Below are 21389 nucleotides of genomic sequence, written 5' to 3' on the forward strand. Positions count from 1 at the left end.
TCTGGTGGTGTTGAGTGCAGAGGCATGCTCAGGACCCTGCTTTTGCTCCTGACACCCAGTTTTTGCTCCTGGCTCTTCAGAAGTGGCAGTAGGGGATTTCTGGTCTCTGTATCTTTTGTCCAGAATTTGCCCCAACCGCTTGCATGCACATGGTTATTTTTAACCCCATACAATTTCTTTGTATTTTGTTGCTCGAGAAGTGGTGTGTATAGGTGTAAGCATTGTAGCAACGGGAGCAAAGGGTCCCAGCCTGTCTCATTCCCCTGGAGAGACTCTATACCCTTGTTCTTAAGGGGTATGGGGATGGAGGTCTTTTCTTATGGAGCTTCTTCCTGCTAGATAAGGGTCAAAGACCCGAGCCTATCCTAGAGATGTAGAAAGTTCCTCCCTGACTGTTCTAAGGACCTGTAGGGACCTAGGCCACTCTCCACTGGATGTGATTGGAAGGGGTTTGGGGATACAGTTCTATGTGACATGATAAGTAGGTACTGTTGCTTCACAAAGTCTTAAGACCATAGTTTAGATAACCTGTATCCACCGGGAAAAATGTGCTGTGTCTTTTAAACAGGAGATGAATGCACCATCCTTTCGTGTGGAGAGAGGGGCAGAGGGGAAGATGCTTCTCCATTACTACTCTGATAGAAGCGGTCTGTGCCACATTGTACCAGGTATGGCGGTGGCTTAACCAGACCCAGAGCTGTGAGGTCTATGGAGTAAGGATGTCTTTCCCCATAGATTCCCCAGGATGAGTAAGAGTCGGCTGTGGGTAGGAAGTTCAAGTCCCATCTCTTTCGTAGCCTGACTTTTTGCTATCGTGACCATAACTCCCAAAGTTGAGCCTTAAAATAAGTTTGCAAGTACCAGATGAAGGGATGATTTTCGTTTCAGCATTTTCATCATGGGAGTTTTCACATAATTGTGATAACTGTGCATATTATTTTGTATCCTTTTGTTATAGTCAGTATTATAGAAAAGGGATCCTTTCAAATTTTCAGTCTTTATTGTTTTTCAAGATTTTTTTTTTTGCTGTGGATCATTTTTAAAGTCTTTATTGAATTTGTTACAATATTGCTCCTGTTTTATGTTTTGGTTTTTTGGCCAAGAGGCATCTTAGCTCCCAGACCAGTGATCAAACCCACACCCCCTGCATTGGAAGGGAAAGTCTTAACCACTGGGACCTCCAGGGAAGCTCCTCACAGAGTCTTTAAAGCCACGTCTTCAATGGCTGAATCATATTCTATATCATAATTAATAGTCACCTATTGTTGAATTTTCAGTGGATTCTACTCTTTTGCTATTGCAAACAGTGCTGAAATGAACATCTTCATGCATGCTTTTCTGATGTTTTATATTAAAACCCTGGGATAGATTCCCAGAGGAACACTTTAAAAAACATGATCGTTAATACTTTTATAGTTGACTTTTTCTTACATTTTCTCTAGTTTATTTAATGAGTTGCATGCCTTCCTGGAAAAAACAAACCAATGAATAGATGCCAAACTAGAAATTAGAGTGGTGGGAATATATTTAGTACCTAGTTATAGAAATCGCCACCTTTAAGTTATTATTTTTAGTTTATTAATCTGTCATGTGCTGCCTGCTTTGACACAGGGCCTAAGCTTGGTGGACTCGGGAATATTTATCAAAAGTTGTATAACTTGATTTGCTTTAAGATTTTGCCTTCTGCCATCCCTCACCTGCCCTTCTGCTGCAGGGATCATTGAAGCTGTGGCCAAGGACTTCTTCGACACTGACGCGACCATGGACATCCTTGACGTGAATCAGGAGGAGGAGAGGATGGGGAAGAAGGAGCACGTAGTGTTTCTGATTGTGCAAAAGTCCCACGGACAGATGAGAAGGGCAAAGCCAAAGGGATCACAAGACAGTCAGGACAGCCAGAGAGACCAAGAGGTACTGGGTGTGCTGTGTTTTCAGAAAGCACAGTTTCTCTGGGGAGCGACCAGTCTCAGAACAATCGATGCAAAGAACTCCACTTCTAAAAGTGGAGTTAGTGCGGGGTGTTCCAGTCTCAGCCCTGCTGACATTCTGGACCAGATAATTCTTCGTTATGATGGGCAGTCCTGTGGGAGTTTAGCAGCATTCTTGGTCTACTCACTAGATGATAGTGGCACCCAGCTCCCCCCACCACCCAGGTTGTGGCAATCAAAAATGTCTCTGGGCACTGCCAAGTATCCTCAGGAAGGAGTGGGAAACAAAGTTACGGTTGGTTGAGAACCACTGGGCTAAGGTCATTTGAATAAAAATTGGGAGGGTCTTTGGGAATGGACCTTAGCCTGGAACATTTTTGCCTGTTAAAAAACTATCAACGTAAAGGCCTTGAAATTTGGAGCTCGTGGCTTATTTTGCAATTCCCATGATGCAGATTGACCTTTCAAGTCCTGAGTGCCCATTTCTGCAGTTGGGGCCAGACTGGGGGCTGGAGTGAACTCAGAAGCCTGCGATTGGCTGCCTCGATTGCAGCTTGTGGAGTGACTGTTACCAGTTTAGGTACCATATCTACCAGGTGCGTGGCTCTCTGTGTCCACAGAGCTCATAGAGAAGTCTGTGATTCCTGGAGCACACAATGTCTGCATCTCAGAGTGTTCAAAGCTTGCTTTGCTCACTGCAGAATCTTCTCCCACAGAAAGAGAAGTCACCAGGTGATTTTCCTGTCACCAACACCACCCCCCTTGAGATTTTATAATCCCCTGCCTTATATAATGGTGCCTTTGGTGGAGAAACAGCATGAGGATTAATTGGATAACAGCCTTGGGGCTTATGAAACCTTGCTAAAGTTGACCTTGCATTGGCCCCATTGTTCCTCTGGCCCCATCCTAGCCAAAGGGGCTCATGCACCTCCTGTCACATGACCAGTCACATGACCAGTGGTGTATGCTTCTCTCCCTGCTATCTGCAGACCCCGGAGGCAGCTTTCCTTAGGATGAAAGAGAAATATTTGAGTGTCTCTATTCATGCCATGAAAAAGTCCCGCTGGGAAGTTGTGAGGAACATAGTCATGTTCGGAAAAGGTGAGTGGGCTCTTCTCCTGACCTCAGCTCTGAGACCAGGGTAATTGTTTCCTGCACACAAATGGGCCAAGTCCTCTGTCATCAGGATGTCACTGATTTCTTTTTCAACCCTGGATTCATCTGGTTTATTAAATCAATTGAAAGAATTTTAGAGGAAATAATCTAAAAGAGAGGGGATATATGTATGTGTGTAACGGATTCACTATGGTGTACAGCAGGGTGGCTCAGATGGGAAAGAATCTGCCCGCAATGCAGGAGACCTGTTTAATCCCTGGGTCTGGAAGATCCCCTAGAGAAGGAAATGGCAACCCACTCCAGTATTCTTGCCTGGAGAATTCCTTGGACAGAGGAGCCTGGCGGGCTACAGTCCATGGGGTCACAAAGAGTGGGACACGATTGAGCGACTTTCACCCCACCTTGTGACAGCAGAAACTAACATTTTAAGTCAACTATACTCGAAGGAAAAAAAAAAAGACTTTTACTGAGAAGCAATGGGAAAGAGATACGGAAGGTTATCCTATCCTTTGGGTTAGGGTACAAGCTGGTGGAAGACCCACCTAGCGTGAATCCTGAGGATGGTCACTGATTTCTGCAGAGCTTGGATTTGGTGGGCGTGGATTATAGCTTCAAAACACTAGCTCTAACTTGCCTTCCTTTGCCCCTTTCACTTGTGCTGGGGGTGACACAGAGGCACAGTCTCCCCTGCAATCAGGGGAAGCTGCTGGAGGGGAGACGACTGAGCTCCCGTTGGTGACTATGTTGAAGAGGAGGCAGATGAATGTTGACGTATCAATAACAAGAGTTTGTCGCAGCTCCTCAGGCCTTCGGGACTGCGAGGCATTTCTGGCCCGGAAGTCTATAGATAAAAACCATGATGTCCAGGAGTGTGAAGGATAGTGTGTCGGGACCCAGGATCGCAGAGTTCTGGCCGTGTCCCTGGGGAGCCTAAGTGCTCCATCTTCCAACTGTGAAGCGAAGGTATCAGGCTCTCGAAGGCACGACCCCGCTGATATTCAGTCTCATGATCAGCACCTAAGACCTGAGTCAGAACAGGGGGCTGGAGACCCCTGGTCATAAACCATGGGTCATGATGACATGTGTCTGGGAGAAGATCAACTGCGCTCAAAGGACTGCATTTTGAGTCCTTCAAGCCTCCACAAGCGAGTCAAACATGCAATTGACATCCTTTGTCTAGGAGATTTTCATATCAAAAAGGCTCCATTTCGAATCTCCACACCCTGCCAAATAGGGCTGTTGGATGAAATTTTCATGTGCCACCCAAAACTGTCAGTCTGCAGAGCTCCATGGCAAATGTCCCTGACGCCGGCCGGGCGCGCACGCTGCGCTCAGCGAGCTCATTGTCTAGCTGTCAGCGTTTCAATGCCGGCCCTGTTTTCATGGCAAGACACACTCAATTGGCCCAGGAACCCTTGAGCGGCGGGCAGAAACTTGGCAGGGGGCAGGGGGGCGCTTCTCAACCTGGTAGCAAGTTTTCTGTTTGTTTTAATTTGGAAGCAGAATTGCCGCGGCCATCTGGAGATGTTGAGGGAGCTTGAGATGCTGAGGGGCAGGACTGTGCTTTGCCGGGAAAACATTTGAGATAGTCTCTGGGGTTGGTGGCCCGAGTGTTGTCTGTGAATGAATGGGATTCTTTTTCTCCATCCAGGGCATCTCAGGGACACCTTTGAGCCGATTTATCCCGAGCGGCTCTGGATAGAGGCGAAGACCTTCTGCACTGCTTTTCCCTTTCACGTGATATTTGATGAATCAGTAAGGGGGACTTGTCTTATAGGCTGGGGAGGGGAGTAAGTCTCATAGTCTTTGACAGCTGGTGGAGACTTTCAAGTCCCCGAGGAGTACCCAGGGTTTGGGAGGCTAGGATTTAGCCTGGCAGGACTGCTTTTCATTGTGGCATCTTCCAAAAATGAGAATGCAACATCTTCTTGATGGATGCGGAAGGGAGCAGTTCTAGGGGGTTTGAACCAGTGGGTGCATGAGCAAATTTGCCATTAGAGAAAAGAGAAAGGACACTGAAGTCACTCCAGCAAGAGGCAAAAGCCCACAGCAGCAGTGGCAGGGTGGAATTCTAAATGTGACCACTCCCCGTCTTTACGGCCACCATGGATGGCTCAGTTCCACCAGGCTTGTCTTTCTGCATCTTGAAGGAGGAGGGAGAGGCCTGTACCCACTGTTCTGTGGGAGGGGTGGTGGACAGTGATCATTTAAGTGTGGTCAGTTTCCTTGGATAAAAGTGATTGATAAAATTGAATTATAAACTCATTTAAGGGCAAAATGAATTTGGTCCCCAAACTGCCAGTTAAAAATGCCTTCAGCCATTCTGACTTCCTCTGATATTTATGTGAATGCATATATATGTCACATGATCCCTTACCAGTAGATGCTGGATACAGATTCTGTGATGTTTGAGTAAACATCACATGAGGGTCATCTCTGGCTGCAGAGAATTTGTGATCTGAGAAAATCAAACACCCCTGGGTGAAATAACTATACATTATAAAGCTATGTATTGTGACTTTCCCCCAATGCCATGAGGATATTAGTATTAATTATTATTATTACTGCTACTATTAATATTTAAAATTCTGATCTACTTAAACACTCCCTTTCTTTTTAGGTTTTGGGCATAGAAATAGACAATTTAATGACCCTTATTCCATATAGTTAGGTTGATTTCTATAGCCTGACAGAGTGAAGTTAATTTAAGTGTTCCTGGATAACCTTGGTTGGCATTGGACTTTTTATGTAAAGGACACTTACTTTGTTTTTTCCTTCTGTGTGTTTCCTGGAGATGGCAGTGAAAGGTGACCCCATCTCCATCATGAATTCCTTTCTTCATCCAGATCTGGGTGTCAGATCCAAGCTACAGAATTTTCTCGTTCCTTTATTAGTTAATTCCAAAGAGACAGAGACAAAGACAGAAGAGAGGACTAAAGCTTGGAAAGAATTATTATCCCCATGGACAGCTTTAACCTCTTTCTTGGGAGCCAAGAAATGAATGTGCTCTCAGGCACTCCCATGCTGTTCTTTCCTCTTTCAGAGGTCAGCTGCAGGTTTGCCTTTTAAATGTTTCATTACTACCGTGGTGTTTATTTCATTCCCTTCACCCCTAGCAAGTCACACAGCATGGTGGGGTGCGTCATTTCTAGGGGAACATTTACTGTTCGGGTTGCTGTCTCTTCTGCGGTCTAACGTGTGTCCCCTGTGGATAGCTGCAGGTCAAACAAGCTGGAGTGAGCCTTCAGAAGTACGTCCCAGGTCTCCAAACCCAGAAGGTTCGATTAGATGAGTACTTCTCCATTGTCCATCCCCAAGTCACCTTCAACATTTTCAGCATCTGCAAATTTATCAACAGTCAATTTGTCCTGAAGGCGCGTAGGCAGATGTTGCCTGCAGCCTGGAGAAGTCAGCCCGCGCTCAAACTCCGAGGTAGTAACTTGCTCCTTCCTGGTTGCTGTCTGCCCTGGGAGACCAGACAGAAAGGGAAGAAGCAGTTTTCTAATTTCCTCAAAAAAGTTGGCTAAAAAGTAGGGGACTACATTGACAGCAGCGTATGTTTTTTCCATTTGGCTTCACCTGGTAGCAATATATTTTATTTCTTCAAACCATGTCTAGTTTAGGCATAAAGGAACTCTGATTATATTTACATGTAATTATAAAGTTCTGGTTTTTGTTACCAGAATTTTCAGAATACAGGTGGTACTGTTTGTACTCAAGTAGTGGTCTGTCCTTTATATGGTAACGTGATCATCTGCCCTACTGTTATAATAGGGCACACATTTTTGTTTTGACTTTGTTTCAGTTATAATAAAATTTACAGAATGTGAAGTTTACCATTTTAACCCTTTTTCAGTGTACAGTTCGGTAGTGGTAAGTGAATTCACAAAGTTGTGCAAACACCACCATCCATCTCCAGAAGTTAATCATCTTGCAAAACTGAAACTCTGTGCTCATGAAACACCAACTCCTTGTTTTCCCCAACCGCACATCCTGACAACCACCACTCTGCTTTCTGTCTCTATGAATCTGATTAATTTAGGTACCTCATGTAAGTGGAATCATGTAGTATTTGTCCTTTTGTGGCTGTCGTTTTTCACTTCGCATAATGTCCTCAAGGTTCATCCATGTTGTCACATGTCAGAATTCCCTTCCTTTTTAGGGCTGAATTATTATTATTCCCACATGTATAGACTATACTTCACTGATTCACTCATCTGTCAGTGGATCGTTGCGTTGCTTCCACTTTTTGAATAACGGATAATGCTTCTGGGAACATGGGTATGCAGATGTTTCATTGAGTCCCGACTTTCACTTCCTTTCAGTTTATGTCCGAAAGTGGAATTGCTGGATCATATGGCAATTCTGTTTTTAATTTATTGAGAAACTGCCATACCCTCTTCCATAGCTGCTGCACCATTTCATATTCCCATCAGTAGTTCACAAGGGTTCCAGTCTGTCTACTTTCTCATGGATACTCGTTCTTTTCTGTGATTGTTTTTTTTTTTTTTAATAATAGTATCCTAATGGGTATGAAGTGGTATCTCACCGTGGTTTTAGTTTGCATTTCCCTAACAATTAGTGACGAAGGCAATGGCCCCCACTCCAGTACTCTTGCCTGGAAAATCCCATGGACAGAGGAGCCTGGTAGGCTGCAGTCCATGGGGTCGCTGAGGGTTGGACGCGACTGAGCGACTTTACTTTCACTTTTCACTTTCATGCATTGGAGAAGGAAATGGCAACTCACTCCAGTGTTCTTGCCTGGAGAATCCCAGGGACGGGGGAGCCTGTTGGGCTGCCGTCTATGGGATCGCACAGAGTCGGACACGACTGAAGTGACTTAGCAGCAGCAGCAACAATTAGTGATGTTAAGTGTCATTTGTATATCTTCTTTGAAGAAATGTCTGTTCAAATTATTTGCCCATTTCTCAATCAGGTTGTTTGGATTTTATTGTTGTGTTGTAAGAGTTCTTCATATATTCCAGATATTAACCCCTTATCCTTTGCAAATATTTTCTCCCACCCTGTGGGTTTTCTTTTCACTCCGTTGATTGTATTGTTGGCACATAAGCTTTTAATTTTTATATTCTCCAATTTACCGATTTTTCCTTTTGTTGCCTGTGGTTTTGGTGTCACATCAGAGATATCATTGCCAAATCCAATGTCATGAAGCTTTTCTTATGATTTCTTCTAAGGGTTTTATTGGTTTAGCTCTTACACTTGGTCTCTGACCCATTTTGAATTAATTTTTTAACATGCTACAAGGCACACATACTTTGAGCTTCCTGTAGGACTAGTAGGTATTGTAGGCATAAACACAGGCAGAGTGGTGGGGACATCTGAGGGGAAAATGACATGTTCTGGGAACCCTGATTGAACTTTAGAGTTTATGATGGGAGAGAGGCTGGTGAGATGAGCTTTATCCTGTAGCTGGAGACATTTTTTACGTGTCTACCGCGATCAGATTTGAGATTTAGAATGGTCATTCTGGAGCCACGTGAAGGATGGACCAGGGGTGTTGAGAAGATGGAGCCTGGGAGGCCAGGGGATGCTGCCCCTGGAGAGCAGGAGGGAAGCTCAGAGTGCTGAGTGCAGCCAGGCAGGGATTCTGGGGTGGTGACAGGGGAACAGACTCATGAGGGAGTTAAGGCAGAAATTGGTGACTGGATGCACAGGTTAAAAAAGAGAATATTTGGGTAATTATTAGCTTTCTTGCTGAGATAACTGGTTATAAAGCTGTGATTAAGGAAAGATGGTATTGACAACTTGAGTGCAACTTTGTCAGTTTGAGTCACTGCTGTATCCTCTTCCACACCTACAGCAGTGTGCCCGAGTCATGGTAGGAACTAAAAATGTCTGTGATAAAAGAGTTAAGAGAAGAGATTTGTAGATGGGACTAAAGTGAGCCCAGTTGGAGACATCCATGTATAAACACCTAATAGACAATAATAAGTCATTGTAACAAGGACTGTAAACTGTCCCAATTTAGAGGGCAATTTGGCAATATGTATCAAAAATCTTAAAATGAGCATATTTTTGCCTAAGAATATATCCTTTAACAAAATAGCCACAATTATGCACAATGATGTACTTTAAAGTAATTCACAATATATGGAATGATGAAATAGACAAAATATAATCAATGTTAGCTTATTGCTTAAATACAGTACACAGCAAACAATGACACCTATCTATATTTAATGCTATGAAAGAATACCTATTACAGAATTTAAGTGAAAAATTGAGATTACTCAAAGAAGATGGCTGATAATTCCATTTTTGGGGAGTAAAAAGATATACCCCCAAATTGTAACAGTAATTATTGGTGGTGTGATCATGGGTGATTTTTATTATTTTCTTCCACTTTTTTGCATTTTCTGCAGTGAATGTCTACTGCTTTTATAATAAGAGAATAGACATCAATTGTTAAAAGTAATAGGTATCTTGAGCCCAGGAAGCAAGGTTTTTCCACAAATTCACTGTGGGAGTGCAGTTGGGGCGTGCTGACACCAGCATCTAAGGGATGAGTGAAAGTCCTAAAGGAAAGATGGAAAGAGGTAAGAGAAATCTAAATGAAAGAAGGGTCAGAAAAGTCCCCAGAAGTGAGATAGATTCCAGGAAGCAGGATTAGCTCTACGCCCTTAAATGGCAGAAGGGCCCAGCGAGGAAAACACTTGTGTTACAGGAGAGGTAGTTTGGAGGTCATGGACGGGAGTCCCTTCAAGGTAAGAAAAGCAGCCGTGGAGAGAGCTGCTGTGGACAGAGCAGGAGTGCAGGACATGGAGACAGACAGAAAGGAGAGGACTTTGAGGACCTTCGGCGGAGAGGGGAGGAGCACGACTGAGCGAGCAGGGCGGGCCACGGGGGTGACGGTCGGGCGCCGTGTGACATGCCGCCTTGTCCCATCTCTCTCCCGGGCGGGAAGGCCAGATGATCTGGATGGAGCCCCTGCGTTGCATGATGTACCTGTGCTCCCCCAGGCTCCGCAGCCTGCAGGAGCTGGAGGAGCGCCAGATGCACCTCTCCGACATCGCCCCCCACGACCCCACCAGGGACCTCATCCTTCTCAACCAGCAGCGCCTGGCAGAGATTGAGCTGTCCAACCAGCTGGAGAGGAAGAAGGAGGAGCTGCGGGTCCTCTCCACGCACTTGGCCGCAGAAAAGAGGAAGACCGAGACCTTGCTGTACGCCATGCTGCCTGAGCACGTGGCCAACCAGCTGAAGGAGGGCAGGAAGGTCGCCGCAGGTGAGGGGTGCCCGCCCCGCACAGGGCGCCTTGATGGCTGGGGGTGCCAGCTCTGAAACCAGGAGGATCAGGGTTTGGAGTCTGTCTCCATTGCTTGTTAGCAACTGTGGTCTTGGACTTATTACTTAAGCTTCATAGCCTAGCTTTCTTCTTTCTACCTTGAGAATAATAATACAGTGACCACATAGGGTTCTTCACCACAACTGGAAATGACGTGGTAATGAAAGTGTCAGTGGCTCAGTCGTGTCTGACTGTCTGTAACCCCATGGATTGTAGCTGGCCAGGCTCTCTGCCCATGGACAGCTCCAGGCAAGAATACTGGAGTGGGCAGCCCTTCCCTTCTCCAGGGGATCTTCCCAATCCAGGGATGGAACCTGACCCAGGTCCCCAGCATCCCGCATTGCAGGCAGATTCTTCACTGTCTGAGCTACTAGGGAAGCTGATACATTCACGCTAAATAAATGAAGGGATGTCCCTAAGGACCATTCTGGGAGAGCAAGCTTTTTCTAGAGGGAAGAAGGCCATGTTCATTCCAAACTCACTTTCCGCTGGTCACCAGCGAGTGTTCATTTCACCAGGCAAGCATGGGAAGCTGAATGCCAGGGTGCTGTCCTGGGTGCTGGGACTCAAAGAAGCTTATAGTCTTGTGAGTTTGACTGGTACCTACAGAATACATTAATGGGGTAACCGAAAAAAAGGAAATTTATGTGCATTAAGGAAAAGTTATCTTGCCAGGATCTCTGTTAGATAGGTTATATATGCTCTCTCATTTAATTTTCTGAACATTTCCAGAAGGGAGGTGTTATTAGCTAAAATGGTGGAGCAAGTTCACTCCAGTTTATGAGTAAAAGAGCAGGAAACCCATCAGAAGTCCATTTAACTCCAAATTTCGTCCTTCTTTCCCCACCGTGGAAGTTACTCTGGAAACATAGATAACACAGAAATTCATGGTTTATAAATGTCAGAAGAGAAAGAGACAGGGGTTAGGTGTGGGGGTGAAGGCTGATATATAGTGTGTGGTACCTGAGTTGGGCCACCTTCAGTTCTGCAAAAAAAAAAAAAAAAAAGGAAAGGCATTTCAAGAGAACAGCATAGCAAGAGTCAAGGTAAGGCACTCCGAGGGTAAACACGGCAGGGTGTTGTGCCTGGCACACAGGGGTACATGGTGGAGGGTTGCCTGCTGAGTTCTGAGCGGGTGCACCTCTGGGAATAATCTCCCCCCATGGAACTCTCCCTTCCCTTCGTGTCTCCTGTGGTTCAGGCTTTGCTTTAACTCACCGACCTCTCTGTAAGCAGTGCCCACCCAGACCATCCTGACATCCCCGGTGGTCTGCACACCCTATTAAGTGTTTGCACTCTGTCTGCTTCCCTAGACCAGGCACTCCTTATGGGCAAGGACCCCTGTCTGCTTCATATCACATGATTCCACCAGCATGATGACCAGCTCATAACAGACACGCAACAGATGTCTGGTGGGTGGATGGTGAATGGTGATGCGGACCTGGCTCCTTCTCCCTGTGCCATGGTCAAATTTGGTTCCTAAAGGCTACTCGAATCCAGAATTAAAAGAATTGTTATTCTACATCCTTGGCTCTGACACCTGGTTTATGTTGCAGGAGAATTTAAAACCTGCACGATTCTCTTCAGCGACGTGGTGACGTTTACGAACATCTGTGCTGCCTGTGAACCTATCCAGATAGTGAACATGCTGAATTCAATGTACTCCAAGTTCGTGTACTCCAGCGTCCATGAGGTCTACAAGGTAAGCGTGTGGTGCCTTGGGCTGTGTGTGTCCCTGTGTGCCGGGGCAGGGTGCGTACCTGGTGTTGGGTCTTCATTTTTCCTCTCCCCTCACTAGTCTAGGGTTTGGTGTGGATGCCAGAGGGGATGGGAGGAAGAGCTAAAAATTTAAATTTTTCAAAAATCCTTCTATACTGCCCAGTGCTAAGGTTGCCTTCAAGAGGCATACTGAATACTATGCCTTCATTTCAGCAGCAAGTCTAACCTAAATGTGTATCTAATATATGCATTACATGTGGATCTAATAGACAGCTTCGTCCTCTCTGGGACTTGCCTCTGCCAAAAGCAGAAACAACTTTTGGCTTCCTCGTGGCACCTCCTGAGTTATTTTTTTTCTCACCTCACCCTCCCTCATGCTCCTCACACCCATAGAAAATAACCACCAGCTTTTAATATGGTCCTTCCATCAATGTGTGTGTGTTAGTCGCTCAGTTATGTCTGACTCTTTGTGACCCCAGGGACTGTAGCCCACCAGACTCCTCTGTCCATGGGATTTTTCAGGCAAGAATACTGGAGTGGGTTGCCATTTCCTTCTCTGGGGGTGGGGGGCGGGCAGTCTTCTCAACCCAGGGATCAAACTTGGTTCTCCTGCATTTACAGGCAGGTTCTTTACCAGAGAATCACCAAAAAAAAAAAAAAAAAATGTAGTGTTATATTTAGCACATTAAGAAACCCTCTGAATTCCCTCCTATTTCCCCCCTTATAGGTGGAAACAATAGGAGATGCTTATATGGTGGTGGGGGGTGTACCAGTGCCTGTTGGAAGCCACGCTCAGAGGGTAGCGAACTTTGCCTTGGGGATGAGGATTTCTGCAAAAGAAGTGATGAATCCTGTTACCGGAGAACCCATTCAGGTAAAGAGCAACCAAGTTCTTTGCTTAATACCAGTTACCTCACACAATATAGTAGAATTCTATTAGTCTGCTCGGATGGCTCCTGGGTATGTGACAGTAATTAAAATGGATCATTTCTCCCAACTCGTCTCTTCTTTTGCATACATTAAAGTAACAGAGATATTAGGGTGTTATTTCCTCTGCTGCTACTGCTAAGTTGCTTCAGTCGTGTCCAACTCTGTGCGACCCCATAGACGGCAGCCCACCAGGCTCCTCTGTCCCTGGGATTCTCCAGGCAAGAATACTAGAGTGGGTTCCCATTTCCTTCTCTAGGTTATTGCCTCAGCTTCTCTCAAATTTGAGAAGAGGCTTCAGAGTTCGGGGTTATGATGGGGTTAACGCAGGCTTCCTTTGTCCCTAACCCTGGCTTAGTGGATTTCCATCCTTAGGAAGCCAGCTCATTTCCAATTCCTGCCTTTTTGCTCGAGCATTTTCAACAAGTGGTTCAGGTTGACTAAACAGCCAACTTCTCTTTGCTTAGGGAAGTTGTGTATCCGACATGCCGTCTGACGGGTTCGGAACTCAGGCTGAGGTGTGAAACTGCCTCCAGCCAGCAGGCCAGACACCATGGTGCCATAAGATATTCACAATAGCTTTCCCTCCAGCACGTGGCCACGAGCGAGACATCTGCTTGCCTTTCTCACAGGAACACAGGAAGCTGCTTTTCCAAGTATGGAAGTTTGTTCACACTATAAAAGTTGGACGCTTTTGATGATGAAAAGTAAATGCCGTCTTCTGTCTGCTCGGCTGAGCCCAGCGGTCTCGAGGTGGTTTGGAACAGAGTCTCTGTCCTCTAAAAATCGAAGTCCCTTCACAGCTCCTGTCAATCAGATCTGTGCAATCAACTAAACAACCAGCTAAAAACAAAGCCGGCTATAAGATGGAGTAGGATTTTCCCTAGCGATAGCCCCTGTATAGGGGATTCTGAGATGTGCCACATTCACCATCACCTTAACGATTTAGAGGCTGAGAAGCACTGCAGGTACTGGCAGTGGTGTCTGTGGCAGTCTTCAGAGCAAAAGCTGGTCACACGTCATGTCCGTGATACTGGCCCATTGCAAACACACAGAGACAGCTGTTGTATAAAATCCCCAATGTCATAAATAAAAAATCAGGAAGGGAGGTAATGAGAAGAGAAGAGACAAGAAGATCAGAAATGAGATAAGTGTTTTGGTTAAAGAATTCTAATGAAAGCCATGTGCACATTTGTGCATGCTAAATCCTTTCAGTCATATCCAACTCTGTGTGACTGTATGGACTGTAACCCCCAGGCTCCTCTGTCCATGGGATTCTCCAGGCAAGAATACTGGAATGGGTTGCTATGCCCTCCTCCAGGGGATCTTCCTTACCCAGGGATCAAACCCGGGTCTCATGTCTCCTGCACTGGCAGGCAGGTTCTTTACCATTAGCGCCACCTAAAAACCTCCAGTGAAAGCCACTGAAGAATACGGAAAATACATTGTTCTGCAAATAGAGTGTTTGTGAAAAGTCATGGCAACAGAGATGGTAATAGCACTACACCAATATGATTGAAAATGAACAATGAATTCCTGGAAACTTGCATAGTGGACTTACCAAGGGGGAAAAAAAAAGAGGAAAAGATGTTATCAATTCTAAGGATAGAAATAGGGAATAGGGACTCCCCTGGTGGTCCAGTGGCTAAGACTTCGTGCTCCCAATGCAGGGGGCCCGGGTTCAATCCCTGGTTAGGGAACTAGATCTCACATGCAGCAACTAAAGATCCCATATGTGCAACTAAGACCTGGCATAGCCAAATAAATAAATATTAGAAAAACAAGAATAGTGACATAGGAGCCTCATTAAATATCTATCAGAAACTGCATATCATGTGAGTTTATTTAAGGAAGTAGAGGAAAGGGCTGGAGACATCCTCTCCCTTAAGAGAACTGTGCTGCTACTTCTACAGTTTTAAAATTAATACTCATTGAGCTTTTTCATTCTGTCACTTGTAAAGCCTATAATCCACATTTGCTGAGGTCACCCTTGCATGAAAGTAAGGTGCTTTAAAGGATTCAGAGAAACGAGTTTAAAACCTTATTTTAAGGAAAAGAAAATCTGGCATGGAAAGATGAAAAAGACAAGTAAACCTGATTGGGATGTAGAAAGCTGCAAGAGAATTCTGTTTCCACGTGCACGCTCAGTTGTGTCCGACTCTTTGTGACCCCACGGACTGTGGCCCACCAGGCTCTTCTGTTCATGGGATTCTCCAGGCAAGAATACTAGAGTGTGTTGCCATGCCCTCCTCCAGAGGATCTTCCTGACCCAGGGAATGAACCCAAGTCTCTTTGTGTTTCCTGCATTGAGGGCAGATTCTTTACTGCTGAGTCACTGGAGTAGTTAAAAAAAAAAATCACATAGCAAAGAAATAGAAATGAACCAAATTCCAGAAAGTGGCAAGACCTTTCAAGAGGACACCCATGATGGTTCTTCCCCAGGAGACAGTAGAAGAAATAAGCCACCAAAGGGGAGACTAAGACGAAACCCACCTAAAGTTTAGTGACATTTTCATGGCCACCTTGGAGCTGGAATGACGGGTTAGAATCCCAAACAGCTCGACTTTGATAAGTTCTAGACACAGAGTCTCTACCCACTTACCAACATTTTCCCCAGAGATCTTCACAAATGCATAGGTTCATTCGGTCAAAGGCTATGGATAGGGGAGGAGACCTGAGAGAGAGCTCCAGTTCCAGAAGTATATGGGGCCTTCCCCAAACACAAGTTGCTGGCCCATGGAAGAGTATTGTTAGGGAAAGAGAACCATGACACATTACTCCAAGGTACGTATGGAACTCATATGCTGATGCTTTAATCCCTGCTACCTCATGAAGGTGACTGAATTGGACTGCATTGGCAGACAGGGCCGTATAAGAGGTGAACACATCAAAATCAGGCTGTTAGGGTGAGTTCTACTCCAATCTGACTGGTGTCCTTAATAAGAAGAGAAATCTGGAGACAGGAAGAGATACCAAGGATGTGTACACACAGGGAAGAGACTGAGAGAACACAGCAAAAAGGCAGCCAGCTGCAAGCCAAGGAGAGGGACCTCAGGATCAAACTGGCTGACACCTTGACTTGCATTTCCAGACTTCAGAGCTGTGAGAAAGTAAATTTTTGTTGTCTAAACCACTCAGTTGTGGCATTTTCTTGGCCCCAGCAGACTAATATATTCATCAAAAATTTAGATGTCTGCTTATTAAGGAAAAATGTATATATAAAGTCACAGAATGGGAAAAAATATTTGTCCTTGTGATTCAAGAGTTCCATTTCTAGATATTTTCCTAAGAAAAATGAAAAATGTATGTCCACAAAAAGATCTGTATGAGAATGTTCATAACAGCTCCAAATGGGAAATAACCTAAATGTTCGTGAAGAGAAGACTGGACTAATACATTGTGATGTAATTCTTACAACAGAATAGTATTTAGCAGTAAAAGAATGAACTGCTGATACATATAATGTGGGTGAATCGCAAAAACATGGATTTTGATAAATGAAGTCTGATACAAAACAGAATATGCTACCTGACTTCATGTATGTGAAGTTGGAGAACAGGAAAATTCCTCCTGGGGAGAGGAAATAAGAAAGTGGTGACCTCTGCAGGGAGAGATGGAACTTAACTGGAAAGGGACAAGATAATTTTGCAAGGTGATGAAGACAGTCTGTGTTTGATTTTGATTGGTGGCTCAGGGGTATTTGCCAAACTGTTGGAGCTAAATACCTTGAAGTCTTTTTTATTTTATGTAAATTATACCTCAAGAGTAAAAGCAAGGGTATTTGATGGTCCCTTTTCAGTCCGGTTCTCTCTGTACAGATCAGAGTGGGGATCCACACGGGACCAGTCTTGGCAGGTGTCGTGGGGGACAAGATGCCACGGTATTGCTTGTTTGGCGACACTGTGAACACAGCCTCTCGGATGGAAAGTCATGGGCTTCCCGGCAAAGTGCATCTCAGCCCCACGACCTACAGGTACCACTTATTCATGCCTCTCTTTGCCCCTTCTTCTCCCAGAAGGTACAGAGTGCCTCACAGCCATCAGATGGGGGCAGTATACTTCCAGCCACGCTTACAGGGGACCTTGAGGCAGACAATTAATGTTGTTGAGCCTCTTCCATGAGATAATTTTTCCCCTCAAAGAACATGTGGTCCAGTTCAGGAACTGACAAATTATAGTCAAGGGCCGTTATCTCAGCCATTGCTTGTTTCTGTAAATAAAGTTTTATTGAAACCCAGCCAGGATCTTTATCTGCATCTTATCCATGGCTGCATTCATGCTACCACAGCAGAGCTGAGTCGTTGTGACAGAGACTGTGGTCCCTAAAGCTGAAAATATTTCCTATCTGGTCTTTTATGAAGAAAAAAAGTTTGCTGACCCCTGGTGTAGTGCAGGAAGAAAGAAATATTCACAGATTTTTAAAGTGTGAGAAGTGCAGTGGTCATGTTATGCATGAAACAATACTTACAGTTTGCTGAGAACTTGTTAGAGGCCACATTCTCTAAGTTCGTCAACATAAGTAAGTTAGTCGCTCAATCATGCCTGACTCTTTATGACCCCATGGACTGCAGCCCATGAGGCTCCTGTGTCCATGAGATTTTCCAGGCAAGGATACTGGAGTGGGTTGCCATTTCCTTCTCTAGGGGATCTTCCTGACCCAGGGATCTAACCTGGGCCTCCTGCACTGCAGACAAATTCTTTACTGGCTGAACTACAAGGGAAGCCCTCGTCAACATATGTTAGTCCATTTACTGTTGCAACAACCCTATGAAGATATACTATTATCGTTCACATCTACAGATGAGAAAAAAAATCAGGCACAAAGAGGTAATTCACTCACTTCAGGTCACAAGTTGGCTAGGAAGGAAAATGGCCTGGATATAACCCAGGGAGTCAGGCTTTAACCATCCATTCCCATGCCTGTGGGAATTATTGTGTGTTGTGGGGCACGGGAGCCCAGCCCAGTAAGGAGATTCTGAGTGGAGAAGGGAGTTTCCTGAGCTGGGTCTTGAAACTCCAGAGCAGAGTTTAGCCCAAACTGGGATATTGGAGTGAATATCCAGCAGTACGAACACAGACGTAGAATAAGGGTAGAGAACTACAAATGATTTAGCATTGCTGGGGTGGAAGCTGTGAGGCAGAAAGTGGGGAGAGCTGTGTGTGCCTCCCTGAGGGGCAGGGCTCACACCGACGGTGAAGAGTGTGAGCCCCTAAGGAGTGTGAGCTTGGACACAATGGCAAGGTCAGGGTCCTGCTTGACACTGACCACTCAAGGCCATGTAAGGGCAGATTTGCACATCAGGAGATGGGAAAGACAAGACTTGTTAGGAGTTTGGTTTGAACCAGAACATTCGTTGGTAGGAATCTAAGGATAAAATCAATTAAATTTGGTAATTGCTAGAAATGGGAGCTGAGAAAGAGGGAGGAGACTTGACTATCTCCCAGGTCTCCATCTTGGGCAACTCGAGCCTAAATCTCATCATCTGAGATGCGACAAGGGAGAGGGATTCCAGTCTAGGAGGCAGATGATGATCTCAGGTTTGGAAGTATTGAATAAAAGGAACTGGGAAGCATCTAGAGAGAGGTGGCATTAACTCGCTGGGTGAGATTTGGAGTCAGGCTGTTGGTTGGGGAACCAGACTTGGAGTAATAACACGGAGGTGGTAATTAAGCCATGAGAGTTGGTGAGATCACCTGCAGAGGGATGCCATGTGAGAAGGACAATGGGAAGAACTAACATTTCACTGGCAGATGGAGGAAGGAGTCATGGAAAAGGCAGGAGAAGCAAGCAGAGAATTCAGGAAGAGAGGCACCCTTCTGGCTATTTTTATGGAGGAAGAATGGAACAAAAATATCAACTATAATTGGGCTTCCCTGGTGGCTCTCTGATGGATTCCATGGCAAGGAGTGAAAAATAGTCAGAGGTTTGGAAACATTATCAGAAGTTAACTGTGGTCAATGAGGGGTGGGGGAATGAATAGACACTGGATTGTGGGTTGAAGGGTAAAAGGAACGAGCATTTGTATGGCATTAAAGCAGATGAACAAGTAAGAAGATTTTTACTTCTATTTGGGATGGAAGAGACCTTAGCAAGCTGGTTAGGCTTAGGGGAGGAGGCAAATGGAGAGGGAGCTGAAGATCAAAGAAGAGGTGGTCCGGGGGCTGGGCCTTGAGGAGGTGGGAATGGATTTTGGGTGGGTGCCCTTCAACAAGATACTTCAACCTCTGAAGTTGGGGGAAAGGGCAGGTGTGGTCAGTGGAATGAAAAGGCACAGGGTCTCAGCTCTAAGGGTTCCCATTTGTGGATAGATCAGGTCACAAAGTGGGCTTCACTGGTGGCTCAGTGGTAAAAAATCTGCCTGCAATGCAGGAGACACAGGTTCAATCCCTGGGTTGGGAAGATCCCCTGGAGGAAGGCACAGCAACTCACTCCTGTATTCTTGCCTGGAGAACCCCCATGGACAGAGGAGCCTGGTGGGCTATAGTCCATAGAGCTGCAAAGAGTCAGACACAACTGAGCAGGTAAACAAGTCACGCAGTAGGATTATGGTCAGCAGCATGTGAGCGAGGAGCTCAGGTGCCTAATGAGGGGATATGAAGAGCCTGGTGAAGGTCTGAAATCTCCACGAAACCAGCCAAAGCCAAGGACAAGGGAAGACTGATGAGTGCTAAGCCCTGGCTGAGGCAGCTAACTGTGAATTGGACGCGATGTTAGTCTGCACTGGTCTGTGGTGTGCCTTCGGCATCTCTCTACAGCCAGTAAATGCATAAACACATGCAGTTTCCTAGTCACTCTGCAGCCCTGTCTCTTTGCATGGGCCCCTCCCTGTTCACTTGGGTCTCGGACTTCTCGCACATCATCCTGCCCACTGCAGCCCACTTTCGAGTCACAGCTCTGTGACCTGGGGCATTTTTTTTTTCTCTTCTCTGTGCAGAGCCCTGGAGAATCAAGGGTTTGAAATAACCGAGCGGGGTGAAATCGAAGTGAAAGGGAAAGGGAAGATGACCACCTACTTTCTGATCCGAAACCTGAAGGCCTCAGAGGATGAGATCATGGGGAAACCTCAGGCTCGGCTTGATTCCGAGGGTAAGCAAGAAAGAGAAGCCTCATCAATACTCCTATTGGATGTTTTTTCCACTAACAACTTCGGCTCCGCTTAGTGGGCTTCCCTGGTGGCTCAGGGTAAAGAACTCGCCTGCCGATGCAAGAGATGCAGGTTCGATCCCTGGATCAGAAAGATCCCCTGAAGAAGGAAGTGGCAGCCCACTCCAGTGTTCTTGCCTGGTGAATCCCATGGACAGAGGAGCCTGGCAGGCTACAGTCTATGGGGTCGCAAAGAGTCACACGACTTAGCAACTGAAGAACAGCAACAAACGTATTTGAGGGCCAGCCTGGGTACCATCCTGCCCACCCCCAGGCTATGACCTTCTACTCAGTCACAGCCCCTGACGAGTCATGTGACCATTGCGCCTGAATCCTCTCTTGCTGATGCACCCAGCCTCAAGAGTCCTGCATGCATTCATTTTTAAGGCTCTTCCCTGTCTAAGAAAGGGGCTTTCCACCCTCAGCCTCTACTGCGGCTGGGGGAGGATTTCAGAGCCTCCCTCTGCTCCTCAGCCTCTAGGGAGGCTCCAGACAGGGTTCCCCTTCACACACTGGAAGGTTCCACCTTCCTCATTGTCTGCTGGCTTCCAAAACTAGGAAGAAAGATAAAATCTGTGACTCACTTGGTTCCAGGAATGGCAAGAGGGTGAGTTTAGGTTAAAACTAATCCAGTAGGCAACGCTTCCTGAACGTTTGAAGCAAACTCGTGAAGGAAATGCATTTATTCTGATTGGAACTAATCTTTAGTTGCTCCTGGGGCCTACAGAGAAAAATCTCTAAATCCACAGGTTCCCCATTTATGTAGCTCATTTATGCGGGAGGTCACTTGGGGATGCATGAATTACGGTTCCTATTTTTAAAAGTGGGGTTATACCAATGGAGAGATGGGAATTTGAGAACTGTTTCAATGGCTTTGGTGGGGCTGTCATTCTAATACCAGCTCACTTTAGTGTGCCTGGCAGCTGTGATTGATTTTGGCCACATTTTATTGCTGGAGACACTTGAGATAGAAAGATCTAAATAAAAAAGTAGAAAGAGTTTTGGTTAATAAAGACCAGGAGGTACCCTAATTAGAGTTTCTGAATTTCTAGGCTCTGAGTGCCTCACCTACCTAACAACATCTGTCCTTCTCACCAGCACGTCCTCCCCGAAGGATGGAGGGCTGTATGGGATAAATAGACTAGGTGTACCTGGCTCAAACCATGGACTTCTTCCCATTTTCTCCCTGTAGGGGTGCTTGAGCTGGAAATTTGAGAAACAGGATTCTAGTACCTGGTCTGGGCCAGTAG

General features: G+C 45.6%; 1 protein-coding gene across 1 annotated transcript in view; it reads left to right on the plus strand.

The window, feature by feature from the left end:
• Positions 1–21389, plus strand: part of LOC104985522 (guanylate cyclase soluble subunit beta-2-like) — a 61676-nt gene that overhangs the window by 31404 nt on the left and 8883 nt on the right. Inside the window, exons 5-14 of the mRNA XM_010835736.1 lie at positions 569–668; positions 1715–1911; positions 2918–3029; positions 4696–4799; positions 6260–6476; positions 9970–10290; positions 11907–12052; positions 12797–12943; positions 16815–16969; positions 19931–20082. Coding sequence (XP_010834038.1) covers positions 569–668; positions 1715–1911; positions 2918–3029; positions 4696–4799; positions 6260–6476; positions 9970–10290; positions 11907–12052; positions 12797–12943; positions 16815–16969; positions 19931–20082 — 1651 coding nt within the window. The remainder of the gene's footprint in view (positions 1–568; positions 669–1714; positions 1912–2917; positions 3030–4695; positions 4800–6259; positions 6477–9969; positions 10291–11906; positions 12053–12796; positions 12944–16814; positions 16970–19930; positions 20083–21389) is intronic.

The sequence above is a fragment of the Bison bison genome, unplaced genomic scaffold (assembly GCF_000754665.1).
Source record: "Bison bison bison isolate TAMUID 2011002044 unplaced genomic scaffold, Bison_UMD1.0 scf7180017864048, whole genome shotgun sequence".
NCBI lineage: Eukaryota > Metazoa > Chordata > Mammalia > Artiodactyla > Bovidae > Bison > Bison bison.